General features: G+C 28.5%; 3 protein-coding genes across 4 annotated transcripts in view; all 3 read left to right on the forward strand.

Moving 5' to 3' along the window:
• The first annotated feature begins 51 nt into the window (after positions 1-51).
• Positions 52-1,276, forward strand: LOC100208740 (transmembrane protein 230). 2 transcript variants are annotated; one of them, XM_065792213.1, is made up of 4 exons: positions 52-207; positions 325-447; positions 881-1,026; positions 1,107-1,276. In XM_065792213.1, the coding sequence occupies exons 1-3, from the start codon at positions 130-132 to the stop codon at positions 1,016-1,018; spliced, it is 339 nt and encodes a 112-aa protein (XP_065648285.1). In that variant the 5' UTR covers positions 52-129; the 3' UTR covers positions 1,019-1,026; positions 1,107-1,276. The 2 variants fall into 2 exon arrangements, with proteins under 2 accessions (XP_065648285.1, XP_065648286.1); XM_065792214.1 differs by having other exon boundaries at positions 881-975.
• Positions 1,277-2,640: 1,364 nt separating this feature from the next.
• Positions 2,641-7,425, forward strand: LOC100215867 (trafficking protein particle complex subunit 3). The gene is made up of 5 exons (XM_065792212.1): positions 2,641-2,795; positions 2,910-3,007; positions 5,600-5,699; positions 6,044-6,226; positions 7,152-7,425. Exons 1-5 carry the CDS (start codon positions 2,757-2,759, stop codon positions 7,269-7,271), a joined length of 540 nt encoding a protein of 179 aa, XP_065648284.1. The 5' UTR covers positions 2,641-2,756; the 3' UTR covers positions 7,272-7,425.
• Positions 7,426-9,509: 2,084 nt separating this feature from the next.
• The window catches only part of LOC100198607 (WD repeat-containing protein 11), a 70,016-nt gene continuing 53,745 nt past the window's right edge, over positions 9,510-25,780 (forward strand). Inside the window, exons 1-8 of the mRNA XM_065792215.1 lie at positions 9,510-9,623; positions 10,222-10,309; positions 10,701-10,770; positions 10,922-10,963; positions 19,355-19,682; positions 21,666-21,870; positions 21,979-22,721; positions 22,808-22,990. Coding sequence (XP_065648287.1) covers positions 10,239-10,309; positions 10,701-10,770; positions 10,922-10,963; positions 19,355-19,682; positions 21,666-21,870; positions 21,979-22,721; positions 22,808-22,990 — 1,642 coding nt within the window. The 5' untranslated portion in view covers positions 9,510-9,623; positions 10,222-10,238. The remainder of the gene's footprint in view (positions 9,624-10,221; positions 10,310-10,700; positions 10,771-10,921; positions 10,964-19,354; positions 19,683-21,665; positions 21,871-21,978; positions 22,722-22,807; positions 22,991-25,780) is intronic.

Here is a 25,780-nt window from a genome sequence, read left to right on the forward strand (position 1 = left end):
TATATATATATATTTATATATATATATATATATTATATATATACATTAATTTAGCCTAAAAATAATATACCTAAAATTTAGGTATATATATATAAAAATTGTTTATTGGTATGTTCTTAAACTCCTAAAATGAGCATAAGAAAGGTAAATTCTAGTGCGAGATATCACAAACTTAACAATTCTGATGAAGATTTTGTTGATTCTCAGGTAAATATAAATTGCTGTTTTCTTATCTTTATAATTTTTTAGTTAATGTTCTACTTAATAACATGGTAGAATAATGACAATAACAATGATAGTAGTATTTCATAGTTTTTAAATTAGTTTCAAAGCTTGCCAACTACTTTTCCAACAAAAGCCGTTGCTTTAGCTATATTTTTATTCATGCTTGGTTCAATATTGCTTGTTATTGGATGTATGCTACTTACTGGATACATTGATGTCATGGTATAAATAATATTTGTTTTTGCAATTTTAAATATAAATGAAAATAAAAGAAAATAATTATATTTCCTGTTTTATTTTATTAACTTATTTATCAGCTTGTCTATGAAATTGTTTTTATTTATGATAATTTAAAGTTTATTGGTACTTAACATACATAACATATGGACATACAGGTACTTTATATAACATATTTACATATATAAATAATATGTAAAATAACACATGTAGGAAAAATCAGATTATGATTTTGATAGTTTAAGCTCCTATTTAAAAACTGGTTATTTGGTAAATCTATTTGAATAATATAAAACAAATTTTGTTTATAAAGTAATGAACATATTTATATTTATGTCTGTTTTATATATTTATATTTTATTTTACTAATTTTTTTTACTAAATTTTATATATTTATACTTTATTATACTAATTTTAGTATGCTGACAGAACATGGCCAGTAGTTATACTTGGTGTTTTGCTGTTTATTCCTGGCTTTTACCATGTGCGAATAGCATTTTATGCATGGAGGGGGTATAAAGGTTTTTCATACAATGACATTCCTGACTTTAATTGATTGTTTAGGTTATTTTTTTTTTTACTATTGCTATGCTTTTTTTAATGAGTTTTAAATTTCTACTTGTTTTATTTCTAAATTAATTTAGTTACAATATGTTGATATGATTGGTCTCTGCATTAATACTGCACTCTTTGCAAATGATTCCTGTAAAACTTAATGTAAATCTTGACTTTGTAAAACAACCATGATTGTAAAAGATAATTTTTAACAAAAGAGAAAGAATCTAAAAGTTTTAAAAAGAAATTATTCTTTAAATGTTTATGATTTTTTTATTTTTTAATGACCAATTAGTTGTGTAATAGCTTTTTTTAATTTATTTGTTTTTTCATATTGATTTTAATTAATTTGTTTTTTGGTCTTTTTTTGTTTGGTTTTCATAATACTAATATGACTTTTTTCTTAATAATTCACAAATATTTTGGTTTTTATTTATTTTTGAAAGTTTAATTATGAATCTTAATTTATTAATATTTTATTCTTATTGATTCTTAATGCATTATTTTGTAAAAATTATAAAAGTAAAACATTAAGAAAAGAAATTAAAATCTCAAAAAACTTATCTTCATCTTAAAATAAAGCTTATATAAAAAATATGGTTAAAAATACATTATCTTTTTAATTCAATTAACAAATGTATTAGTTGACCCAATATCTGCGTAATGTTTTAAAGACAAAACTTATAAATTTTAAAATTTTATAAAAAATTTATTTTTAAACAAAAAAGTAAAAAAAATTGCTGCAACTTCACAAATGACTAGAACTGTTTTATTCAATGTGACTTTTTGAAGTCGATCATGGAATGTCTGGCAGGCATTGATGATGTCAATAGTTGGAATAATTTTCCATGCTCTGAAAATAGACTGCTTTAGAGCCTCAATACTATTATACTGTGTGACTTACATACTTCAACAGCCATCCACATAAAATAGTCTAAATGTCTGGACTTAAGGAGGCCACATTGACTTATCCCAAAATTGTGCCATTGTATCAAAGAGGTACTGTTGAGATTTTAATTTGAAATTACCTTCTGAGTATGTCTTCTTTATCCAAAAAATAAATTTGTCTGTAAAAGGCTATAATCTTCTCCTGAGTCACTAGAGGACATCTCATTCAATTAATTCCAATAACACTCTGAATGAACACAGAGGCTTGGTGTTTTGTTTTAATAGAATATTTAATGTAGTCTGTCATAGTCCTTGACTTTAGGTTAAGGTATTTCATTACCCTTTGCATTGTAGAATTCGACACCTTCAACTTCTTTGCCAAGGTGCAAACTGATCAAGTTGGCTCTATCCGCATCCTGCTTAACTTTTTCTTTGACTAATTGATAAAAAAATTTTGTTCATGTTCAAGTTTTTGTAAAATTATCTTAGTAGTGGTCTTTCCTAACTAAGGTCAGTATCATTCCTTATTTTGCTTCCTGTGCTTGCATTTTTTTTTTTAAATATTCAAAATTTGTGTCATTTGTTTTTATATGCATCTATGACTAAAAAAAAAAAAAAACAAGAGTTGCCACAGATATCCAAAAGTAATTACTGGAGTCATAAAAGCAGCCTTACACAGTTGCTGGGTTACCTAGTAAATTATTAATAAAAACAATAATTAATGCAATAAATTTTATAAGAAAATTGAAGTATTTTTCTATTGGATAATGTAAAAATAAATGTTCAACTTCATTTTTAGAGATACAGTTAATAAGATAACTACAGTTAATAATTAAATTTTTTTATTGAACATGTCAAAACAAGGTACTGTTAGAGACAACAAAAAAGTTGTAAGTATAAAATCAGATAAATATATTATGTTTATTATTAATATGCTGTTAAAATATTTATGATAATTATTTTAAAATTTATTAAAAAACTCATAATACTTTGTAAAATTTCAGAGTGGAGAATTGTTTACATTAACCTATGGTGCATTAGTGTCTCAATTACTTAAAGATTATGAAAGTGATGATGAAGTGAACAAGCAACTTGAAAAAATGTATTTGTATTTCTAATTTTAATTACTGCTTATAAGAAAAAAATAATAGCTTTATGTTTCTAAAGTAAAGAAAAACTACAAGAAAATTAAAAAAAAAATGAAATAATAATAGATATTTATTGATTTCCTCAAGAAATTCAAATCCAACAATTGCTTTGATAGTGATGTATAATAAATTTTGACCCTGTCTGAAGAATTTTTAGAACAATTTATATTTAACTTAACTAGTATAACATGTGGTGAATGCATCAATAAATGCAAATCAATAAGGTTTAAAGTTAATACTATCAATATTTGATTGTACAAGCCATTCTTTTATGTCTATTTGATGGTACAACCCATTCTTTTATGTCTTGAAATGCTAATTAGAAAATTGAACACTATTTACACCAGGTCAAAAATTTGTCATAAGTGAATGTTACTAACAACTTAATTTACTTATTGATTTTCATGTTTTGCTATTTCCCTTCAATACACTAACAAAATTTCCCTTCAGTACACTAACAAAATTTCCCTTCAGTGCACTAACAAAATGTGTACTGTACACTAACAAAATTTCAGTACACTAAAAAAATGTTATTGTACTGAAGGAAACAAGCTATTTTTACAATTTTTGTTCTGCGTAAATCAAATTCATTAACAACTAGTTAAAACCAGAGTCTAGTAACTAGTTACAAGTAAGAAAAATAAAAAAGATTTATCCTTGTTTTGGCTCTGACTTTTCATTGGCTTTTAAATTTTTAATTTGAAAAATGTAAAAACAAAATAAGTATATAAAAGTAAAATAAGTTTGCACCACAATCATTGCTTTAGCCACAATCTTTTTAAATTACTATCAGCACTAGATTTGTGCTTCATTTTTTTAATGATAGAGTTTTATTTACTTTTTGTATTATATATTTATTGAAAATTTTTTAGATTTTAAACTTACCAAGCAGGTAAAATAGGATAAACTCAAAATCAGGCTAAAAATAGGATAAACTTAAAATCAGGAAGAAGTCTAAATTTATAAAAAAATGGGCAAAATTATTTATGTGATTTCAATTAGTCACTGGTGCATCGTCTCAATTGCTAATAGAGAGTTTCAATAGTTTTATACTACCTACTGTCATTATGTTTTGGTTATGGATTTAGAATGTTTCTTTGAAAATTTTAAACCAAACTTGCTTAAATGGATTCAGTCTGATATCATATACTGGGACCAGGGATTATCCTTTTCCGGATATTTCCAGAATTCCGGATATTTTTTTCAGCTTTTAGTTTTTCCAGATATCTAAAATATTTTCTATACATACAAATGTAGGTATAAGCTTTTTCACTCAAAACTCATAGAAAAATAAAGAAAAGTTTTAGAAAAAATCAGAAATAATTTAGCTAAAAGCAAAATTAAGACAAAAATAAGGGAAAATATATTCCAGATATTTTAAAAATAAGGGAAAATATATTTCCAGATTTTTTCCAGATATTTTAAACAATTTTCCGGATTCTTAAAATATAAGCTGGATGATCTATGACTGGGACCCATAAAAAGTAAGACATTTAAAAAAATCATCAATCATCACCACCAACACTGTTATTGTTTTATCACCTAGTTTTTTTGTACTTGCTTGGATTAGGCAGTTTTCAATTATGCCATTTTTTCAAAACATATAATCTTGCTTATTAATTCTAGCCCCGTCAAGCTGTTTGTTACTCATTCTTTTCTAGTTTTGACCCTACTTTTTTTTCAAGAAAGATAAATGCTGGTACCCATTCATTTGTATTTTTTGCATACTACATGTAAAAATAATCTTGACCCTCCTTGGCTTGATCTCTCCTCTGCTCCACCTCCCTATTATATCTTCTAAACAATAAAAACATAGCAACTTATTTTTTATCATATTCTTTGTATCCTTTTTCTTCCTCAGTATCCCAAAAATTAAAATGAATATTTTTTGGTTTATAAAAGTTTATAAAAAAATTATTTTTTGATTTTACTGCTTAAAAAAAATTATATTTAAACTATAAATGAAAGAAAAACACAATTGTACAAATTTTTTTGATGATGATATTTTTTCAACATATTTATGAAATGATTATTATTTTCAAAGTTATTCTATAACTTCGTTACATTTAAAATTCAGGTTGATCTGTTATTAAAAAACCTTTTTTGATGATATTAGGAATCTGATAAATGTTCAATGGTCTTATGGAAAAATCTTTAAAGTTCTGTATTATTCTATTATATAGAACACAGTTTGGTGGTCTACATATTTTTTGAAAATTGTTTATTTTTGGGACATCCTTTTATACATGCATACATACATACATACATACATACATACATACATACATACATACATACATACATACATACATACATACATACATACATACATACATACATACATACATACATACATACATATATACATACATACATACATATATACGTACATACATGTACACCCACACATATAGACACACACACACATTTATATATATATATATATATATATATATATATATATATATATATATATATATATATGTATATATATATATATATATATATATATATATATATATATATATATATCTGTTTTTTTATAGGGGTTATAACATTGGTGTTCGTTTAATAGAAGACTTTTTAGCACGCTCAAATGTTGGAAGATGTCATGATTTAAAGGAGACAGCTGATGTTATTGCAAAGGTGTAACAGGCTAGTTCTTTTTTTAAATTTCCCTTCATGTTATTGCTAAGGTGTTACAAGGCTTAAGTTAAGGATATGAAGGGGTTAATTTTTTGTTCTATTTTTTAGTTATTGAAAAATATAGTTTATTTTCTTAATTTCATTTGCTACTTTTTAAAAGTGAAGCAAAAGTTGTAAATTAATTTGAAAAGTTTGACCTTCTTAAAAATGTAAACTAGTTATAAAGAAAACTGATTAATAAAAAATAAATTTAAAAAATTGAGTCTTTAATCATTACTATAATGTAGCTAAGCTAATTCAATTATTATTACATGGCTTTAGTTTAACATGAATTTTTTTTATAGAATGGATTCAAAATGTTTCTTGGAATAACACCACAGGTTACAAGTTGGAATGCAATGGGTGATGAGTTCTCTTTAATATTTGACTCGAACCCATTAGCAGAGTTTGTTGAGCTTCCAGATGGACATTCCAATTTGTGGTACTCAAGTATTTTAGCTGGTGTTATTAAGGGTGCTCTTGAAATGGTAAGTCTTATTGATTTTTTTTTCTTCTTCAAATTTTACAACATTAAAATTAATTTTAATATGGTCTTTAATTTAAACAGTATGGTCAGCTGAATCATCTAGTCTTTGAACATGAAGGTCAGCTGAATCGGCTGGGTTTTTTTTATAGGAATGGCTTTTGTATTTTTTGTCTAAAGTTAAGTTGATCTTAGTTAAAACAAACCAAGGTTCTTCTAATTCTAACAAGTACTTTTTTTATTTTGTAAGAACAAAAACAGTTTAACATTTTGCACTCTTCTTTTTAATAATAGATACTTAATTTGATAACATTCTTTAAATAGTGTCTGTACCCTTAAATTCTAACTTACTTAAATTTTAAGACCAGGGATGCGGAGTCCTAAAAGGACTCTGGGTTTATAACTTCTTTTTTTTATGGTCTCTGGTGTCCAGGAGCTCTAAACATGTTGGTTAATTAATGATCTGCTATAAGAAAAAAAGTTATATTTAATGACTTGGAAGTTATTGTTTTTAAACCTGGAGTCCTGGAGTCCTTGCTGCCATTATACCTAAGGACTCTGGGTTCAAAAATTGATAGTTCTTCTGACCTATAAGTCTCGATTTTTTCCCCATTTGTAGCCCATTAGCTTTTTTATATTTTTAAAGCTTCTGGATACCAAAAACTAGAAAGAAGTAATCTTTTTGTGAATTTCAAATCCACATCCCCATTTAAGACATAAGATTTTCAAATATAACATGATTCTTGATGAAAAACGTTTTTGTTAGATAGTTATGAAGAAGTTTTACTGTGTGAGTATTTATTTCAATGAAATTTTAAATTCTTTAATAGAAATTTAAAAAACTTTTAATGAAATTTTAATCGCGAGACCAATTTTTATTTTATTTTTTTAGTTTTAATTTCATTCATATTTTTATTGTTGGCAATTAGGTTCAAATGGAAGTAGAGGCAGCTTTTGTGCAAGATGTTCTTCGTGGTGATAGTATTACAGAAATGCGAGTAAAGTTTCTTAAAAAGCTTGAAGATGCTGTACCTGTTGGAGAAGATTGATTTTTTTTTTCATTATAGAAAACTACCAAAGAGCAAATTGTTAAAGTAAATGAAAAGATTTTAATTTGAAGCAAAAATTTTCAAGTATTTTTTATTAAATGAACTTCAATTTTTGTATTATATTGTATAACTACTGTTAAAGATAATGAAAAGCTTATAATGAAGTTATGTAGTTGTTAATCAAATTTTTTTTAAATTTATGTTTTTATTTTGTATTATTCAGCCTAAACAGCTATTATCATTTTTGTCAATTCTAAATAATTTTTATGTCATGTGTCACTTAATTGAGCTTAATAATAATAATTATTATCACCATTATTATTGTTTTATTATTGTTGTTGTTGTTGTTGTTGTTGTTGTTGTTGTTGTTATTATTATCGTTATCATTATTATTATTATTATTGTTATTATTATTATTATTGTTGTTATTATCGTTATTATTATTGTTATTATTGTTATTATTGTTATTATTATTATTATTATTATAAGTCATGTCATTTGTTTATATTTCAACCGATAGAATACTTTTTGTCATACCATTTCTGATTATCCTGCTTTTAACATATATTTAAATGTGGTTGTGGGGTAGTGGTAGAGCGCTTGCTTCATGAGCGAAAAGTTTTGAGTTCAATCCCCACCATATACCCATTAGTACTGTGCTCAACTTGTTTTTCCGTACAGACGCCTTGCTTCATCAAGGTTGGTGTTTTGGAGTTAAAGAGTCAAGAGAGGGTTGTAATCACAATAAAGTAGCCTCCTTAACTCCTCCTCTTCCTCCTCAACTGTAGTGCTCTCTGTCATAGGGAGGTGAATAACATTAAAAAAAACAACCCTGCATTATGTAAATAGGTAAAATATGCAGTTTCAGACTTTTAAGTTTAAAAAGTTAAGCTTATTGGTTTTATTTGCTGTTAATCTCATTACAAAGTGCTCCTCAAAATCGCTAATAGTTAGACGTTTTGAATATATATTTTAAGATTTATTGGAATTTTAAAATGTAACAAACTTTGTCCATTTATTGCATAAATAGTAGCTAATCAGACACTCACTTAAATTATTACATAAATTAGTGAAAACCATTTATTTTTAAAACAGTATAAAAAATAGACAACTTTAGAAAATTACAATTCTTTAAAGCTGTCTACTTTTACCATTAGAGAATAAGGCCACCTGATAATATTTATGAGACTATATTAATTTTTATTCACCTCCCAAGGCTATGAACGCCATTACAATTGAGGAGGCTACTTTAGTTGTGGTTACAACCCTTTCTCAACTTTATAACTCCGAAACCTGAGCCTTGACAAACAAAGTTGCTGCGCGGAAAAACAAATTATGCGTTGTTAAAAATTGCATCATTATTAGCAGTAATGTGGATAAACTTTTCGCTTATGAGGTGAGCACTCTACCACTACACCACTACCGCACTTTTTATATATAATACTTACATTTAATATTTGACTTAAATTTAATATATAATATGATTTTATTTATTATATGACTGATTATCTTATACATACGGCTGATTATATATATATATATATATATATATATATATATATATATATATATTATATATATATATATATATATATATATATATATAAATTAGTAAAAAACACTTATCTAACTTTTATCTTCTACTTTAAGTTTCACCATTGCTGGATCATCAGGAACAACAATAGCGAAACTTAAAGTAGAAGATAAAAGTTAGATAAGTGTTTTTTACTAATTTATTATTGCTCTGTTCTTTAAGAACATTGAGCCCTCTATTTGTAAAATACACTAACATAATTTACACACACACACACACACACACACACACACACACACACACACACACACACACACACACACACACACACACACACACACACACACACACACATATATATATATATGTATATGAATTATTATATAATATAAAATATAAAAATATAATTATATATGAATGATTGTATAATATATATTATATACATATATATATCATATATATATATATATACATATATATATATATATATATATACATATATATATCATGTATGTATATATATATATATATATATATATATATATATATATATATATATATATATATATATATATATGATTCATATTTATTATTTTATATGATAGTATTTAGTATGACTTATTATATGATATATATGATTGATTATATTATATAAATGATTGATTTTATATTATAATTCAAAATATTTTTTTATCTATACAATTTGCTTACTTGTAGTAAAAAAAATTAAAAAGTTTATTTAGCAAGTGTTTTCGTTTTTTTGGTGATCGTGGTATGATGTAATTTTATGGAAGCAATCAGTTTTATGTTTTTATAAGGTATATATATATATATATATATATATGTTAAGTAATTATTTCTTATAAATTGTACAAATATATTACTATGGTCTGTAAAACATGTGTAGCATGAGGTATATTAAGAAATTTTTGAACTATTTTCTTAAAGGTTAGTCATAGGTTTTTATTTTTCATCTCTGCCATTGAGATGAAAAATAATATAAGTGATATATTATTATAGAGAGATGTATTACATGTGTTATTGACTTATTATTCGTAGTTTTTAAAATTATTACTTGAAATGTAAACCTTGTAAAAATATTTAAAATGATTCATGAATCCGCACCAAGAGATGGTATCAGGAAAACTAAAGTTTTGGGGAAGAACAGAAATTAGTCCAAGGAACAAGAATTCTTGCTACAGAAACAAGTTGAGTGGTATGTATGTAGTGGTTACAAGAGATGTAATGGGGAGCTCTACCACTACACCACTACTGGATTAAGTTTACAATTTATATGACATTAAAAAGTTTGAAAATTTAAAAACTTTTTTCAAAGTTATCAAAAGAACATTTATATATGATTCTATAGTTGTAATAATAATAAACTTATTTAATGCTTAAATATTTTCTTTTCAGTGGTTTTGATATCAAAGATGAATATTTCTTTGACACCTAAAATTATACCTGGTGTTTTAAATACAGGCAACAAAGATGCATGTGATTGGTAAGATTTTTTTATGCTAATTGTTTAGTTTGTGTCAAGAGTTTTTAAAAAAAAACAATATTCAACAAGTTATCTTATTAAAGATTTAAAACATGATAAGTTAGGGAAAAAAATTAAAGATCTATTGGTTAGAGGAACAATCAATTTTTAAACCTGAAGTCTTTATGTTAATGGTGACAAGGACTCCAGGACTCTGACCTAAAAATCAATTATAAAATCGTATGAATTTTTTTCTTATTGTAGATTTTAAGTCACCCAAAGTTTATAGAGCACCTGGGCAGCAGAGACCAGTAAAAAATAGAGATTTAAAATTGGATTCTTTTTGGGACTCTGCATCCCTGATATTTAGTATAAATGTTTTATATTTTATGCATATTTTATAAATGTTTAGGGGATGGCAAGGATTTTTAGCATATGGCTGTCAAAATTATATTGTTGTTGTTGATCCAAAAACAGCTCAAGTTAGTAGTGAATATCTATTTAAGTAATTTATAAATTTTTATTTTTCTAAATACTGCTTTTCTTATTACCTGTATTTTTTTATTTCAGCAACACTTTTTTATACAGCATTTTTTCACAACAATTTTTTTTTAAAACAATTTTTTTTTATAGGTTGTACAAACATTACATTATCATCTTTCAATAATCTGCCAGGTAATAGACTGAACAAATTTATATAAAGTGCTACATAAAATTATCATGAATTTCAGCTTTAAAATAAGCATTTGGTATTTAAGTTTTATTTTTCAGTTGAAGAAAACATTTTAATAAATTTTAATAAGCTTTTAATAAACTTATATTATTTCTTTGTTGTTTGTTTTTTGATTTATTTATATATTACTGTTTTTAATAATTTATTCAATTATTTTTTCATAAAATTAAGATTGCAATATTAAAGCTTTGTTAATTTAAAAATACTTTAAAAAGTTAAAAATCTAAATACTTTATAGTAACATAATATTTACAACTCAAATGTTCACAAAACATTTTTTCGAACAATTTATATAATTTTAGAAAAAACAATTTTAATGAAGATACCTTATGTGTATGTAAATTGTGTGTTTGCGAATGTAGGTGAGTCTGGACAGATTGCAAATTTAGGTGGGTCTGGACTGTGTTAGACAGAAGTATATATTTTACTGCGGTATTGAAAATGTTTGTTGTTATTGTTCTACAAAATATTGGGATTTTTTATTGAAATTGTCCTATTACTTATTTTATATTGAAATTGTCCTATTAGAATTTTAGATGCCCATTACAAAATAAAAATACAAGTTTAAAATTTCAAGTTTAAAATAGTTTAAATAAAATATAATTAGAAAACAAATAGTGAATATGAAAAAGACAAAAATATTTACAATAATAATGTATATATGATATATAATCCTAACAAAATTTAATAATTTTTTATCCTGCTCTAGAGCAGCATGTAAAAGTTAACGCTAAATTAAACTTTTATTTTAAGAGTTGTTTTCGAAGTTGAATATACTCTTCTTCACGTTTAAATCTATTCCATGTAGGTTTAAATTTAGAATGAAGCCTTCACACTGTTTAGAAAACTGCCTAAAAAATTTTTTTTTTGTCAAATTCTTGCAACTGAGTTAGCAAAGAATAAGTTAGCAAAAACAGCTCAAGTTGTACAAACATTACATTATCCTCAATAATCTACCAGGTAATAGGTTGAACAAGTTTATATCAAATATTATGTGTTTCGAATTTCAACTTTAAAATGAGCAATTGGTATTAGTTTTTAATTTTTTCAGTTGAAGAAAATATTTGTTTTTAATAAACTTATTTCTTTGTTGTTTATTATTTGATTAATTTTTATATCATTTGAAGATGTTTTTTTAAAAAAAAAAGGAATTTGCTAAATTAAAAAACTTATTTCTATCTAGCCAAGATTCTTATTGTCCAAGTTTTCTAATCAGTTTACAGTCACTAAACAGTGCAAAAATTTCTAAATTTAAACCTACATGGAATAGATTTAAATGTGTAGAAGAGTATACTCAACATCAAGAGCAAATTTTAATGGAAGAAGAGTTTGTTTTAGAGTTAATTTACCCTGGCAGCCATTAAAACAGATTTAATAATGAAAAATTCTCTCAGCACGTTTTTATAAGGAAGTATAGGAAATTTATATACAGATATGAAAATATATATGTAATAACAATGTCATCAAAAATTATGCAAATATAAAAATTCTATTTTATAGTGTTAAATACAAACATCTGTAAGTGTAAACATCTTTAACATAAGTTGAGTTTGTTGTTGGTATATGGAACGATCATGTAATATAAAAAAAATAAGTATAATAGATATAAAAGTATAAGAAAACTATCTTATTTGTTATTTATATTTTTTAAATATAAAGAGCAATTGAAAAAATTGAAAAATGTTTTTATGCTTAGGGGTGGATTTGAACCCTCAAAAAATTGTAAAAATTATGTTCAAAAATATTTTATTATATTATTTATTTATAATAATCAAGAGTGTTATAAATATATATATATAATAAAGAAAATATATAATAGACTTATTTTGCATTTTGTTATTATTTTACTTCTTCATTTATTAGGCTGGCGCAGATATATTTTTAATACATTGTTTCCAGTTTAGGATGTTGATAGCTACATCTTCTTGACTCAATGAATGGGTTTTGCTTGTGTTTTTATGACTAGGCAACTCATTCTATTATCTCCTAATGAGGGTACAGCTCTAAAACTCAGTTTTATGGTTCTGAGGCCGGCTGGTAGTCAGGTTTCCTGAACTCTGTTGTAGCTCTCAGAGAGGCTGATTCCATCAACAGCTGAAAAATATCAAAGTATTAACAGTGCCATGTTGCGCATAGATGGTGTCCCTGTTTGTACTTTTGGTGTGCGTTGTGAAGGCCACATTTGGAGCCCATTGTTACAGCTTAGGGTTTATTAATAGTAATGAGGCAATTGCTTGGGCTATTAAACAGTGTTCTGAGTACTTTCTATGCTTTGAGTCAAGTTCTTTTACCAATTTAAAAAATAACTAAAGTATTAAAAACTATAAAACACAAAAATCCATTGTCATCGCCAAGTTCTGTAAACCTATCATTCACTAATATGCGTGGTCTTCAAAGTAACTTTTCTTCTGTTGAGTCTTATCTCTTGCAAAATTCATCAGACCTACTTGCTCTTTGAGTTCAGTTATCTCATCTTGTGATCTTAATGTTGATGGTTATCTTTCTTTAATTCATAGACTCCAATGAGCACATGCTTGGCCTGGGCACTTACATTCGCAAGAATTCACTCATTTGTTGGGAAACTAGATTTGAATCCACAGACTATTCTTTTATGTGCTTTCAATTAGCACCACCTATCTATGAAAACCACCTTTTTCTTTGTTTATTATTATTCTCTTTTTTTTCCCTATTATTTCTGATTAAATAGACCCAGCTTTCTTCTTTATCTATCAGCCAATGTTGTAGTTAATGACTTAATTGTTTAAATTTTTGTCTATTGATTTGTATTTAATAAAAACCACCACTCTATCACCTTTCTCTTTGTTTTATATCACTCTCCTTCATCTCAAGACTGCATTCTTTTTGATGTTATTTCTGATCAAATTGACCAGAAATAATATCAAAAAGCATTTTCTCTTTCTCCTTCAGCCAATAGTGTTCTTGTTAGTCACTTTAATGTTCATCACACTGAATGGCTTGTTCCTAGTGTCAGTGACTCTGCAGGTGTTAAGACACGCAACTTTTGCCTTTTTTAATCTCTAACACAAATAGTTAACTTTCCAACTTGTTTTCCAGACAATCCGAATCATTTATCTTCTCTTTTTGACTTATGTCTTGTTTCTGATCCTAGTTAGTGCTAAGTTATTCTACATTCACCCTTAGGTGCTTCTGATCATCGTTTCTGATCTCTCTAAAACTATTATCTTGTTTTTCTTCATAGTCAGAATTCCCTATATAGTACTTTTTACAACTACCTTAAAGCTTACTGGGACTTTTTCCATAATTTTTTTTAATGGCAGAAATCTTTCGTCTTCCTGCTGTTAAATGTGTTTTTTATGTAACTTCTTAGATTCAGGTTGGCATGGAATCTTTTATTCCATCTTGCTCTTCTTCATCGTTTTTCTCTCATTGTGCTGCTGCAATATCCAACATAATCATTACTTCCATATCTATCAGCAAAACAATTCTCCCCAAAACAGACGTCTGTTTACCATTGCTAGAAACCATTTTAAAAAGGTTTTGTCTAATGTCAAAGCCCACTATTCTCAGGTCATGAAATCTTGTATCTCATCTCAAAAATTAGGCTCTCGTGACTTCTGGAGAATCTTTAATAGTATCAATAATAAGGGCAAATCTTTAATTCACTCTTGTATTGTTCAGATTTTGTCACCTCACCTAAAGACAAAGCTGAGAAAGCTTGTTTGCTAAGAACTTTTCATCAACATCATCTCTTGATTCCATTAATTGCGTTTTACCTGATATAGCCGACAAACAGGTTGATCTATTGTTTGACATTTGCATCACTTCAGCTTCTGTATCTAAAGTTATTTCCTGCTTAGACTCTTCTGCAGCTTGTGCCCAAACAACATACCTGTTATTGTCTTGCAGAAGTGTTCTCCGGAGCTGTTGTCTACACTCTCAAAACTAGTCAACAAGTGCTTATCAGAGTCTTGTTTTCCAGCCTGTTGGAAAGTGGCATCTGTTATCCCTATTTTCAAAAATTCTGGAGAGCGATCTGATTCATCTAACTACCGTCCCATTAGTTTTCTTCCTCATAAGCAAGGTTTTTGAATCTTTAATTAACAAACACCTAATTTCTCATCTTGAATCTAATAACTTACTTTTTTTTTTTTTTTGTTAATTCACCTCCCCAAAGCCCAGAAGGCCACTACAGACGGGGAGGCTACTTAATTGTGGTTATAACCCTCTCTCAACTCTATAACTCTGAAACACGAACCTTGACAAACAAGGTTGCTGCGCGGAGAAACAAGTTGAGCGCGGTACTACCAGGGACGTGGTGGGAATCGAACTCGGAACCTCTCGCTTATGAAGCGAGCGCTCTACCACTACACCACTACCGCACCACTACTACTTTCTGACCATCAATATGGATTTCGATCTTCTCGTTCTACAGCTGACTTGCTAACAGTAATAACCGATAGGTTTTAATGTGCATTAGATAAAGGTGTAGAGTTTAAGGCTATTGCTCTTGACATTTCAAAAGCTTTTGATAAAGTTTGGCATGCTGATCTTCTCCATAAGCTTTCTTCTTATGGTGTATCTGGCAACATCTTTAAGATTAGTGAATCCTTTCTTTCCAATCGTAGTATAAAAGTTGTCCTTGATGGACAGCACTCTTCTTCTTATCCTGTAACTTCGGGGTTCCTCAAGGTTCTATCCTTGGCCCTATACTCTTTTTAATTTACATTAACGATCTTCCAGATATTCTCATATCTAAGGTGGCATTGTTTGCTGATGATACTACCATTTATTCTTGTCATGATAAGAAGCCAACACTATCTGATTGCTTGAAGGGGGCATATGAGCTTGAAAAGGATCTCACTTCTGCTACGGCATAGGGCTCACAGTGGCTGGTGAACTTTAATTCAGAGAAAACTCTATTTTTTTCAGCTAATCGTTATGCAATAATTTAGATCTTCCTGTATTTATGAACGGTGATGTACTCGATGAGTCATCTACTCTTCGTTTTCTAGGATTAACTCTCACTTCCGATCTTTCTTGGAAACCATATATCAAATCTGTTGCAAAATTAGCATCTGCTAAGGTTGCATCTCTTTATCGAGCTCGACACTTTCTTACTTTGGATTCTTTTCTCTATCTCTATAAATCTCAAATCTGGCCTTGTATGGAAAACTGTTGCCATATCTGGGGTGGATCTTCTAATGATGCCCTTTCTCTTTTAGACTGGGTGCAAAAATGCATTGCCAACATAGTTGGACCTGCTCTTGCAGTCAACCTCCAACCATTATCACATTGTCGTAATGTTGCTTCTCTTTCTCTTTTCTACAAATACTATAATGGGCACTTCTCTAAAGAGGTAGTGTCTTTTGTGCTATCTACTAAAATTCACTCTCGTGTTACTCATCATTCAGTTAAGTCTCATCCTTTTTCTGTGACTGTTCCTAAGTGCTCCAACAATTTGTAAAGTTTTTTTCCTCGAACATCAGTTCTTTGGAATTCACTTTCTTCATCTTGCTTTCCTGATTCATATTATTTGCAATCCTTTAAGTTGTCTGTCAATCGTTATCTCGCTCAACAATCTTCATCTTTTCTCTTCCAGTAACTTCCAACTTTAATTAGTGGTTGCTTGCAGCCTAGTTGGAAGCGGAGATGTTTAAAAAAAAAAAAAAAAAGTTTTTGGTAATAGTTCCTCTTATTTTAAAATTTCATTTACTTTTAGTTAAAATAACTCTTTTCGTCTGCCCAATAAACAGAGGCAAGTATTAATTAGCGGAGGGTCGGAATTTTTTAAAACCTGAAGTTTCAAAAAACAACATAAATTTTCTAAAAATGTCTTAAAGTTTGTCACGCATTTGTCATCTATGTGAAACTTTCTTGTGTTATAAGCGTGTTCACTCTCATGTGCCTAATACAAAGGGGGAGGGGATGGAGGTAAAAAGAAAAAAAAAAGGGAGGGGTAGGAATTTATTAAGGTTGACAGGAGAGAGGAGGGTTATTAAGTTTGCGGTGGTGGGAAAAGTTTCAGAAAATTAATAAATGTTCCCTCCAATGTATTTGGCACCTAAGAGTATTTAATCAAGTCAGCACATTTAACACTATGAAGAATCAATTTTCTTTTAATAAGTTCATCTTTTCCTAAAGTAAGAAGATTTTAGTTGGGAAATTTTTATTTTTTCATTACTAATAAACAGTGCAAGGGTTCTAAGCTCCGTGTTGGATAAAGCCATAAAACTAATAAACACCTAATCACCTCTTCCCTCTTCTTTTATTATTAGAAGTTTACAATAAGATGTTGAAGTATAAACTTTAATTAGTATAATTGTTAAAATAATTGTAAGTCAATTAGTTTCTATCATTTCAACAGTCAATTAATTTCTATCATTTACTAAAAAGTATATAATTAAATAGATTATATCAGGAATAAGTTTATATATGACCCATTATCATTATCAATATCATTATCAGTATCAATAAATCAATTAGTCTTAAGCATTACACGGTTAAATATGAGATATATATTTTGTATATAGGCTACTTTATTTTAAGTGCATATGCTTTTAATGAATATCTGTCAAGTCACGTCTGTCAAGTTATAAAATCAATCTTTATATAGCAGCTAAAGAGTTAAATTTTTAAGAGTCAAGAAAAAGGGATGAACTAGTTATTAATGCTGATCTTCATAGAAATGCCAAAAATAATAGACACCACTCTGAGGAAATTTATTACAATGTCAGGCCTAAGTTTACATATTAGCATTATATATTTTTTTCCATTTTTAGACCTTACATTATTTATTTATGCATACTTTTTATTTTGCAATCAATATTTTATTTTGTAAGTTTTTGTTTTGGTGATATATTTATTGTATATCTTTGTTCATTTTGAGTGTTTATAAAATATTTGATTTCTTTTATTATTGTAAGTGTATTGTTTGGGTGCTATGTCTGTCTTATTTTTGTCATCGTATATTTTAAAATAATCATTTATTAATCTTTATATTTTGACAACTGTCAAAATATGCTTTGTTTGGAAAATAATTATCTATTCAAACGTACTCCATTTTTCCCACAGGCATTCACTGCACTGTGTGTGATCATTTGACAAATTTATATGCCAAAGTTCAAAAATAGTGAAATTATAAAAAAATTACAAAACAATCATCAATTTATAATAAACATTGAGAACAAAAAAGTTATAATAAGAAATTTTTGTAAAAATTTTTCATTTTTTTAATTTCATTTCAAAAAATTTTTTGAACAACATTTTTTGTAAAAAAATTTCATTATTAGTAAAAACTTTTCGAAGCAGTGAAATCTAAAATAATAATTAAAAAAAAATTTTTTTTTTATTATTATTGACATGTTTTTTATTGAGATTATTTTTGAAATTTTTATACAATTTTTATATATTATTCACTTTTAAATAAAAGTGAATAAATCAATCAGGTTATAAAGGAAAAAGGTTTAAAAACTTTAAAATAGTTTTTTTTTTAATTGATGGACTGCCTGCCCAAACCAAACCCTCAGTTGATGTAGCAGCGCTCTTCGCATGTTCTTCCTAATTGTCAGTCAATGTAGCAACACTCCTTGCATGTTCTAGCTACTTGTTGATGTATGTAAACAGTAAAAAAATAAAAAGTTTCTGTATGTTTTTAAAAAATTTTATTTTTTATTTGCGCTTGTGCGGTTTTTTAAAAAACAATCAAGTTTAATTAGTTTCCTCAATTAAATTGAATGTGCATAAACTCTACTTAATTTTTTGTTATATGTCAAAGATATTAACCAAATAACATAACCGTCTTTTACCAAAAAAGGTATATACACACAATTCAAGTTACACTTAACAAAATAAACCATAAGTTTATCATTAGCTAGCAAGTTAACTTGTATAGATGCAGTAATGCAGCCATTTTTTAATTTTAGTAATATCTTTTTTTAAATGAGGGCACCAGGCTGTCACAGCATATTCCAGATGTGGATGTAGGTAGTTGTATACAGGTTTTTCCAGACTATTATATCTTTGCTAACAAAGGCGTGCTTGAACATACCTTATATAAGATAGAATTGAGAGGACTTAGAAGTTTCGTATTTTATACATTATAGTATTATGGTCTAATTAAGATACTTTCACCTGAAGCAATTGATTTTTCTAAAAAAAGTTGGTAGTTTGTGTCTACTGCCTAGGCAATTATGTGTATTAATGCGCATGATACTACTTTTAAAATGTAAAAAGGCAGTTAAAAAAATATGTGCCTGGTATTTTTTAGATGTATTTATGGTATAAGTATTTATGGATATATAGGGAATATTTGTATTAATTGTAATGTAAATTAATTTGTTTGATTTTTTAAGGTAAAATGGTGTCAAGAGAATTATTATCATGATCTTCATTCTCCTTATCGCCTTCAATTGGCTGCTGGAGATATATCTGGTCTTATTAGCATATGGGATGTTCGCATGGGTACTTTAATTAGTGAGCTTACTGAGAGCAGCCGATCACCTACTTGTATGGAATGGCTTAAAGGTTATGATGTATCTCATGATCTTCTCTTAGTATTATATAGTCAGAATGTTATGGTGTTGTGGAATGCAGATACAGGTGTAAAACTCTGGAAAAAAACATTTCAAGAAAATATTATAAAGGTTGCAGTGGATCCTTTCAATAACTCAAATATGATTAGTATGTTTTATATTTTATTGTCATGTTTTTTTCATAAATGGTCACCTTTTTATTTATATTAACCCACTGTAAAATATCTAAATCTTCTGTAACTTAAGTTATTTCTCACTTATGCTCCACAGTTTATGTTATTGACAGGTTGTTACAATCTTAAAAATGTGTTCTCCAGAAAGTGTGTTCTCCAGAAAGTGTGTTCTCCAGAACTCACTTCATTATTCTCTTAGCTATTTACTAAGTGCTAAACTAAATCTTGTTTACTTGCTTGTTGGAAAATAACATTTGTGGTTTGAATTTTTATAAAACTTGATGTTGTTCTGACCCCTCTAGCTATTGCTTAATAAGTATGGGCAATAAATTGTTGGCCTTAAACTTTTAGAGTTAAAAATTTTTTACAGACCTTAAACACGTATAGGTTGAGATTTCCAAGGTCTGATGCCATAACTTACACAATAAAAAACAAAATTGTGGTTAAGTGAAAAGCTGCTAAGTAAAAGCACAGAAAGTATTCAAAGATTATTCATAGAGAAGTATTCATTTTACAAAAAAATAGGTAAATTGAAACCTAAATGTATATCCAGGCTGGATGTATGTATGTCTGGTATGCTGGTTTTCTTATAAACTTGCTTTATATGGTCCATTTGTGAAATTTTTAAAACTTATTGAATCATTTCATTCTTAAAAGTTGTTCTTGATAGACAAAACTCTCCTTGATTTATATTTGGTCCTGTATTGTTCATTACCTATATTAATGAGCTTCCTTTTAAACTTATCCTTATATGTTTTTTTTTGTTTATTTATTTGCTGATGACATAACTATGTGCTTTAGTCTTGTCAAAAAGTCATTACTTTTTGATCACCTAAGTACAGGCTGGAACATTCTGATTTTTATCTCTTTTCTGCAATAGCTTTGGGCTTATAGTTGCTGGTGAATTCTAAGCCAAACAAAACTTTTGCTGCTAATATTTATTGCATTATTTTTGGATTTTTTTAATTTGATGAATGCTATTTGTATATTCCTGGTTACATTTTCTACATCTATAAATATCTTATTAATCTTCAATTTGAATACTTATGTCATGTTTGGACTGATTCTTCATGTTAAGTTACAAAGTATGTTACTTTTTTTAAAGCACACCTTTTTATTTTGGATTTTGGATTGTTTACACTAGCAATTTTTAAATCCTCTACCTCTAAGGACATTTTCCCTGCAATCTCACATAGACTAAAGTTAGTTTGTGGAACTGTTTTGGTAAATGTTGCATTAGCTATTTGAAGAGCATTTCTCGTAGTCAGTTTTTTACTATTTCAATTGAAAAAATGGTAAAATAATGTCATATTCTTACTGATTAAGAAGTATTTCCAAGTCCTCTTAAGTAACAACTTTTTCAAGCAACTTTTTTGAAATATGAATGGATTGGAGTCCTGTTCCATATAAAGCTTTATAGGGGGATTGTTTATATGGTTCGATAAAAAGAAGAATTCTTTTGGAATTAAACCAAGTAACAACTTCATAGAAAGAACAAAACTTTAAAGAAAGAACTTTCTTTTCAAAATCAAAGCTTTTGAAGATAGTTAAATTAAAAAGGCCAAATAAATTATGACTAAAGGTAGGAAGAATCTCCTTTCATGGTAATCTTTCTAATAGTAGTATTGCCCTGGGAATATATATTTGCATAACATATTGCACTATGAAAGGAAAAAAACTGCCTTAGCTTTTCTATGTCTTATTTAAATAAGAAAATAATTGACTGTCACAAATAAAATGGCAGAAGAAGTTGACAATGTAACATTTTCTTGTTTAAGTATGGAATAGTTAAAGCAATTGGTTTACAAAATGTTTGGTGCAACATCACTTTATACTGTGATTTTGTGGAATGACAGTAAATGGTGACAGTCTAATGTTTTCCTTCCAAAAAAATGTTTTTAAATTGTTAAATTTAAAACATTTGTTTGTGTTGTGCCATTGTTTGTTATTTATTTTAGTAATGTGCAATGAATGGATAATGCTAATTACTGAATTAGACATTAGAAAACCACCGATAGAAAAAGGTAGAAAGTTTTATATTCAAAACACTTCAAGTCCCTCTACAACCAAAGATGCAAGTAGTTCAACTTTATCTAAAACTTTTTCACCAACAAAGTCAACATTTCAAAAGGTAAAATCATGGGCAGAAGACTTAAGGGGGAGGTTTGTAGTTTTTTTATTCAAAGTGAGTAATTTTCTTTTTAAAGAATTTTAAAGTAATTAACTTTTTTTTTTAACTTTTAGTTTTTATTTGACTTTTTTACTTTTTAGAGTTGAAGATGAAGAGACTTTATCAACTAGTGACTGTATGCAAGTGACTTACCTTCCTTCTAATCGTCACCATGCATTGCTTCTATTTCCATATGAAATACTTATCCTTGACATGGAGATAGGTCAAGCTATTGGCAATTTTTGCATTGAATCAAACAGTCCTTCATTTTATTCTGTCATACCATGTTATCAGAGAGATATATTGTATTTACTACATGATAATGGATCTATTTCAGTTAGAGTTATTCGTACTCCCAAAAGCGTTCCATATGAAAGTGAAGATGATCCTGAGCAAGTTTTGGCCAGTCGTATATCATTAGATGTGGTTTATGATATTAAGTGTCATTCAGATGTTTTTCGATTAAGTCGAGCATCTCGTATAATGGGATTTTGTTTAAATCCAGTTCTTGAAACTCAAACTGCTCTTGTGTTAAGTGACGGTAAGATATTGTTCTGGTCACTTTTAATAAAAGCAGATGAAAGTGTCCAAGTTTTAAATGAAAAACTTCCAAACCTACAAGAAACAGAAAATATATATAACTTTACTGGAGATTTTACATTATCAAAAGTATTTCCCTTGTTACTCAACTTTGAAGAAGTCAGTAAAAAAACACTCTATCAAAAGCCAAAGTTTTTGTTGGAAGGAATATTTGAAGGAATTGCATTGAATCCTGTATGTGCAAATATGTGTCTTCCAATGACTACAAAAAATATTGAGTTTTATAAACCTCATTTAGCCTTAGGTTATAATTTTTTAAGTTAATTATTTGTTAAAATTTTTCATATTTAAAATAAAGTTTCATATCAAATAAAGTGTATGGTTATCTAGGTTGCGGTAGTGGAATTTTGCAAATTTACAATGCCTCTTCTGGATCTTTGTTAAAGACATTTACTCTTTTACACCAAAATATAAAAGGTATTGAATGGCTAAATCTTGCATCTTTGTTGGTGTATTTTAACGGAAGCTCTGGAACAAATAAAAGTGAAATAGTTCATCTAGATGTAGTATCCGGTAATAATCATTTTTTTATAAATTTTATAACGATTAAATTTTTATAGATTCTCTGATTTCAAAATTCTTTTATTATACTGATATCAGTGTCATCTAAACATAAAGTTTCATAGTTTTTGCTGTTTTAAGACAATAAATTGTTGTTGGTGACTTTAATGCTTATCACACTGAATGGCTTGTCTCTAGTGTCAGTAACTCTCAATATCTATTGACAAATAGTCAACTTTCCAACTCACGTTTTTGACAATCCAAATCATTTACCTTCTCTACTTGACTTATGTATTGTTTCTGATCCTATTCGGTGCTCAGTTTCCCCACATTCACCTTTAGGTATAATATGCGGTAGTGGTGTAGTGGTAAAGCACTCGCTCCATAAGCGAGAGGTTCCGAGTTCGATCCCCACCACGTCCCTGGTAGTACCGCGCTCAACTTGTTTCTCCGCGCAGCGGCCTTGTTCGTCAAGGTTCGTGTTTCGGAGCTATAGAGTTGAGAGAGGGTTATACCCACTAATAAGTAGCCTCCTCATCTGTAGTAGCCTTCTAGGCCTTGAGGAGGTGAATAAAAAAAAAAAAAAGGTGCTTCTAATCAGGGTTTGATCTTTATAAAACTGTTATCTCATTCTTCTTCATCATCAGAATCCTCCTATCATTGTACCTCTTACAACTACCTTAACGCTTACAACTATCTCTTACAACTACCTTAAAGCTGACTGAGACTTTTTCCATGATTTTCTTTGTAATGGCCCTTGGTTAGAAATCTTTTGTCTTCCTGCTGACAAATATGCTTCTTATATAACTTCTTGGATTCAGACTGGCATGGTATATTATGTTCCCTCTCGACGATTCCAAGTGAAGCTGTGCTCTTCTCCATGGTTTTTCTCATATTGTGCTGCTGTAATTTCCAATGGAAACCATTACTTCCATATCTATCAGCAAAATAATTCTCCAGAAAACAGACTTCTGTTTAATATTGTCAGAAAACAGATGTCTGTTTACTATACTGCTAGAAACCATTGTAAAATGGTTTTGTCTAACAGCAAAGCCCGCTATTCTCAGGTCACAAAATCTTGTATTTCATCAGTGGCTTCTGTGAATCTTTGACAGATCTTTAATAAGGGCAAATCTGTTATTCCACCACTCTTGTATTGTTCAGATTTTGTCACCTCACCTAAAGACAAAGCTGATAAAGCTTGTTTGCTATGAACTTTTCATCAGTATCATCTCTTGATTCCACTAGTTGCGTTCTACCTGATATAGCTGACAAACAGGTTGATCCATTGTTTGACATTTGCATCACTCCAGCTTATGTATCTAAAGTGATTTCCTGCTTAGACTCTTCTACAGCTTGTGGTCCGAACAACATATCTGTTATAATCTCGCAGGAGTGTTCTCTGGAGCTGTTGTCTGTACTTTTAAAACTATTTAACAAGTGCTTCTCAGAGTCTTATTTTCCAACCTACTGAAAGGCGGCATCTGTTTATCTCTAAAACCCTGGAAAGCGATCTGACTCCTCTAACTACCATCCCATTAGTCTTCTTCCTATCATAAGCAAGGTTTTTAAGTCTTTAATTAACAAACATTTAATTTTGAATCTAATGATCATCAATATGGATTTCGATCTTCTCGTTCTACAGCTGATTTGCTAACAGTAATAAATGATAGGTTTTATCATGCATTAGATAGATGTGGAGAAATTAAGGCTGTCGCTCTCAACATTTTTAAAGCTTTTGATAAAGTTAAGCATGCTGGTATTCTCAATAAGCTTCCTTCCTACGGTGTATCAGGTAACAGCTTTAAAATTATTAAGTCTTTCCTTACCAATTGTAGTATAAAAGTTGTCCTCGATGAACAGCACTCTTCTTCATATCCTGTCACTTCAGAGGTTACTCAAGGTTCAATCCTTGGCCCTATACTCTTTTTAATTTACATTAACGATCTTTTTCAAAAACTCTCACATCTAAGGTGGCATTGTTTGCTGATGATACTAGCATTTATTCTTGTCATGATAAGAAGCCAACACTCTCTGATTGCTTGGAGGGGGCGTTTGAGCTTGAAAAAGATCTAACTTCTGCTACAGCATAGGGCTCACAGTGGCTGGTGTACTTTAACTCAGTTAAAACTCAATTTTTTTCAGCTAATTGTTATTGCAACAATCTTGATGTTTCTATATTTATGAACGGTAATGTACTTGATGAGTCATCTACCATTCATCTTCTAGGATTAACTTATACTTTCAAACTTTCTAGGAAACCATATATCAAATCAATTGCAAAATTAACATCTACTAAGGTTGCATCTCTTTGTTGTGCTTACCACTTTCTTAATCTTGATTCTATTCTTTATCTCTATAAATCTCAAATCTGTCCTTGTATGGAATACTGTTGCCATATCTGGGTGGATCTTCCAATGATACCCTTTCTCTTTTACAAGGTGCAAAAGTGCATCGTAAATATTGTTGAACCTGCAGCCAACCTGTAACCATCATTACAATGTCGTAATGTTGCTTCTCTTTCTCTTTTCTATAAATACTATAATCGGCACTGCTCTAAAAAGCTAGCGTCTCTTGTTCTATGTACTAAAATTCATTCTTGTGTTAGGTGTCATTCAATTAAGTCTCATCCTTTTACTGTGACTGTTCCTAAGTGCTCCAAAAATTCTTATTCGTGTGGTTTTTTTCCTAGAACATCAGTTCTTTGGAATTTGCTACATTCATCTTGTTTTCCTGATTCGTATAATTTAAAGTCTTTCAAGTCATCTTTCAATTGTTATCTTGGTCTATAAACTTCATCTT

This window comes from Hydra vulgaris, chromosome 03, assembly GCF_038396675.1.
Source record: "Hydra vulgaris chromosome 03, alternate assembly HydraT2T_AEP".
Taxonomy (NCBI): Eukaryota; Metazoa; Cnidaria; class Hydrozoa; order Anthoathecata; family Hydridae; genus Hydra; species Hydra vulgaris.